Genomic DNA, 2,602 nt, shown 5'->3' with positions numbered 1-2,602 from the left:
CTACTGCTACAGTTTTACTACTCAGAAGCAACTACTGAACCTTATCTCCATCTAGTGCTAATGAGAGATGGATCTCATAGCCAAAATTCCTTAGAATCAATCGTATTTCAGGTGGTCCTTAGCCACATAAGGAACTACTAAGTCCTACTATCCTAGCAGCATCCATTACCTTACCATACCGAAGTTGCCAAGTGACAACATGATCACATCACATAAACCACATTTCTTCAAGGGAACAATTTTCTGTATCATTTGGTAAAACCAGTCATGACATTGTGCAGGTGCTAAAACAAGCAATTTAACAGTTCAAGAGAAGACAGATACGAAAGAAGAGGAATCTCTAATGTTGTCTTGGATCACAAAATTAGAGGAAAATGTAAGTCATTATAGTGGGACCACAATTGTCCATAATGTGTTTCAACTGCTTTGACTTTATAATAATTGATGTTTGAACAATTCAACCTCCCAAAATAGTAGTTCAATGGGCATTGTTCATAATACAACAAAAAAAATTGCTGAACACCAGCTAAGAAATAAGCACAATATTAAGTGTGGATGTTTATGCTCGAGTAGTATAAGATAGACTTACAGAGTACGATATGAAACTCTCAAGTTGAATAATCAAGTCGCTAAATAATCAATGAAGGCAGAGGTTCTGATTTCCAACTATTGCATTAATGTTTGATGACAACGCATTCACATTCAGTGATTAACAAATCAATCTTGAAGTGTGATTACCACAAGTAACGTATAAATAGCATATCAATCTCGAAATGAAAACGATCTAGCAACAAGAGAAAAGTCAATTGAACAATAAATGACTTTGTTTATGTTGTCCTGAACCCTAGTTGACATAATAATCCCCCAATCGAATGGTCGTCGCGAACTAAGCTACAGAAGAAAAATGTGCTCCGAATTAAGAAAGTGAACTTTTCTTCTCTCTTAGACTTTTTACAGATTGATCGATATGAACTACTACTTACACTAATGAGCAACAAGGATATCATTACTGAAAACATCAACTACCGGTTCAGGACCATCTGAGATCAGACCGTTAGAGTTGTGGCTTGGACAAAACATCGATTTAGCAGCCATTAGCTTCTTCCTCTGAGGACAACGAGGCTCGTAAAACCTTGCAAAAATAAAAGGTATTTCACCATCGGTGGTGGTAAAGGTGCCAGTAACGTCCTGTTGCTGTTGCTGGATGACACTGAAGGCGCTTAGAGAGCGTGAAGGTGAAGAAGTAGGTGAGGATGGAACAGCGCGATGAATAGAGATCTGAGAACCATATGATCGTAGATGAGATCTAGCGTTAATTTTAGAGTCACGGAGTTGAGCGAGGGCGCCGGGCCTTAGGTAGCGGAGGTAACCGTTGTCAGACTTCTTGGCAACAGAATGTTTTCTGATACGGCGGTTCATGGCAGTCGGAGAGGAGGTAACGAGAAGGATTAGGTTAGAGAGAGACCCTGCGATGTGGCAGAAGGGAGAGGGAGGCAGGATTTGTAAGGAGAGAAAGCGCGGGAAAATAGAGGGCATAGAGGGAAAGTAAAAGAAACACGATTTTTACGGTAAAAGTGTTCCGATTTTTACAATAACCCGAATTCACCGTATTTGAACCTCCATGGCCACAAAAGTGTTCGATTTTTACTGTAATGAGTGTTCGATTTTGATGGGACGTTTTTTCGTAGGATCGAGATTTTGTGGAAGAATTTTGAATATTTGGCTTACTTGGTTTCTGTTAAAATTTGGAATAGAGTTGAATTCAGTTTCTAATAGATAAATTATGAAAATAAATTATAAATTATTATAAAATGATTTACTTAACTTTTATTAATTGATTATTACAACATTACTGTTTTTAATACATTTAAAAAAAATCAGAAATACATCATATGAAATCTGGTGGATTATCAACCACTCCTATCTGATTTTGGTTTTATATTTTTCTTTAAGCCAAACGTGAGATTGGAATGGAATTCAATTTCAAATCTCACCAAATCCAGCAAATTGAACAGACGATCAGATTTCAATGACAATCCCTGTTTTCGTGAAATACCTGTTCAAATAGCTAATCTTGTATTTGAACATGTTTATCATTCATTGTCGATTTATTAAACTGCTAAACATACTAAAATGTTTTTACCTTTTTGTTTTGTTTTTTTGTAAATGGATATATGTTAATATAAGAGCATCCACATTCCATAGTGGTGTAACCTTCGAGAACTTCACTTATCATATTTTTTCTTGCCATATAATTACCACATATAATATTTTTATTATTGGGGTTGATATCCCCACCCCCTTACAATCACTTCTCACCCCCTCCTCCTCACATCTTTCCCTCACTCACACCCTCACATTCACATTCACATTCACCGAATTTTTTAAAATTTTAATTTTAAATTTACATTTCATACCCCTATAATTAGATAATTAATTTACTTTATATCATTTTCTTTTAAAATTTTCATTTTACACCCTTATCAAATTAACACACATAATTATATATCAATTATAACATGTTTAAAAAATACATTTTTATTTTAACAAATTATATCATTATAATCGTCTCGTTAATACATTCGAAATGAGTCCAATATTG

General features: G+C 35.0%; 1 protein-coding gene across 1 annotated transcript; it reads right to left on the bottom strand.

The window, feature by feature from the left end:
• Positions 1 to 785: 785 nt before the first annotated feature.
• LOC112501236 lies at positions 786 to 1,422 on the bottom strand. Its single transcript, XM_025104946.1, has one exon. It carries the CDS (start codon positions 1,417 to 1,419, stop codon positions 985 to 987), a length of 435 nt encoding a protein of 144 aa, XP_024960714.1. The 5' UTR covers positions 1,420 to 1,422; the 3' UTR covers positions 786 to 984.
• Between the last annotated feature and the right edge of the window lie 1,180 nt (positions 1,423 to 2,602).

The sequence above is a fragment of the Cynara cardunculus genome (genome assembly GCF_001531365.2).
Source record: "Cynara cardunculus var. scolymus isolate 2C chromosome LG 17, CcrdV1, whole genome shotgun sequence".
Classification (NCBI taxonomy): Eukaryota; Viridiplantae; Streptophyta; class Magnoliopsida; order Asterales; family Asteraceae; genus Cynara; species Cynara cardunculus.
The sequence above is the reverse complement of the archived record's forward strand: the minus strand, read 5'-3'. Positions and strand labels throughout refer to the sequence as shown.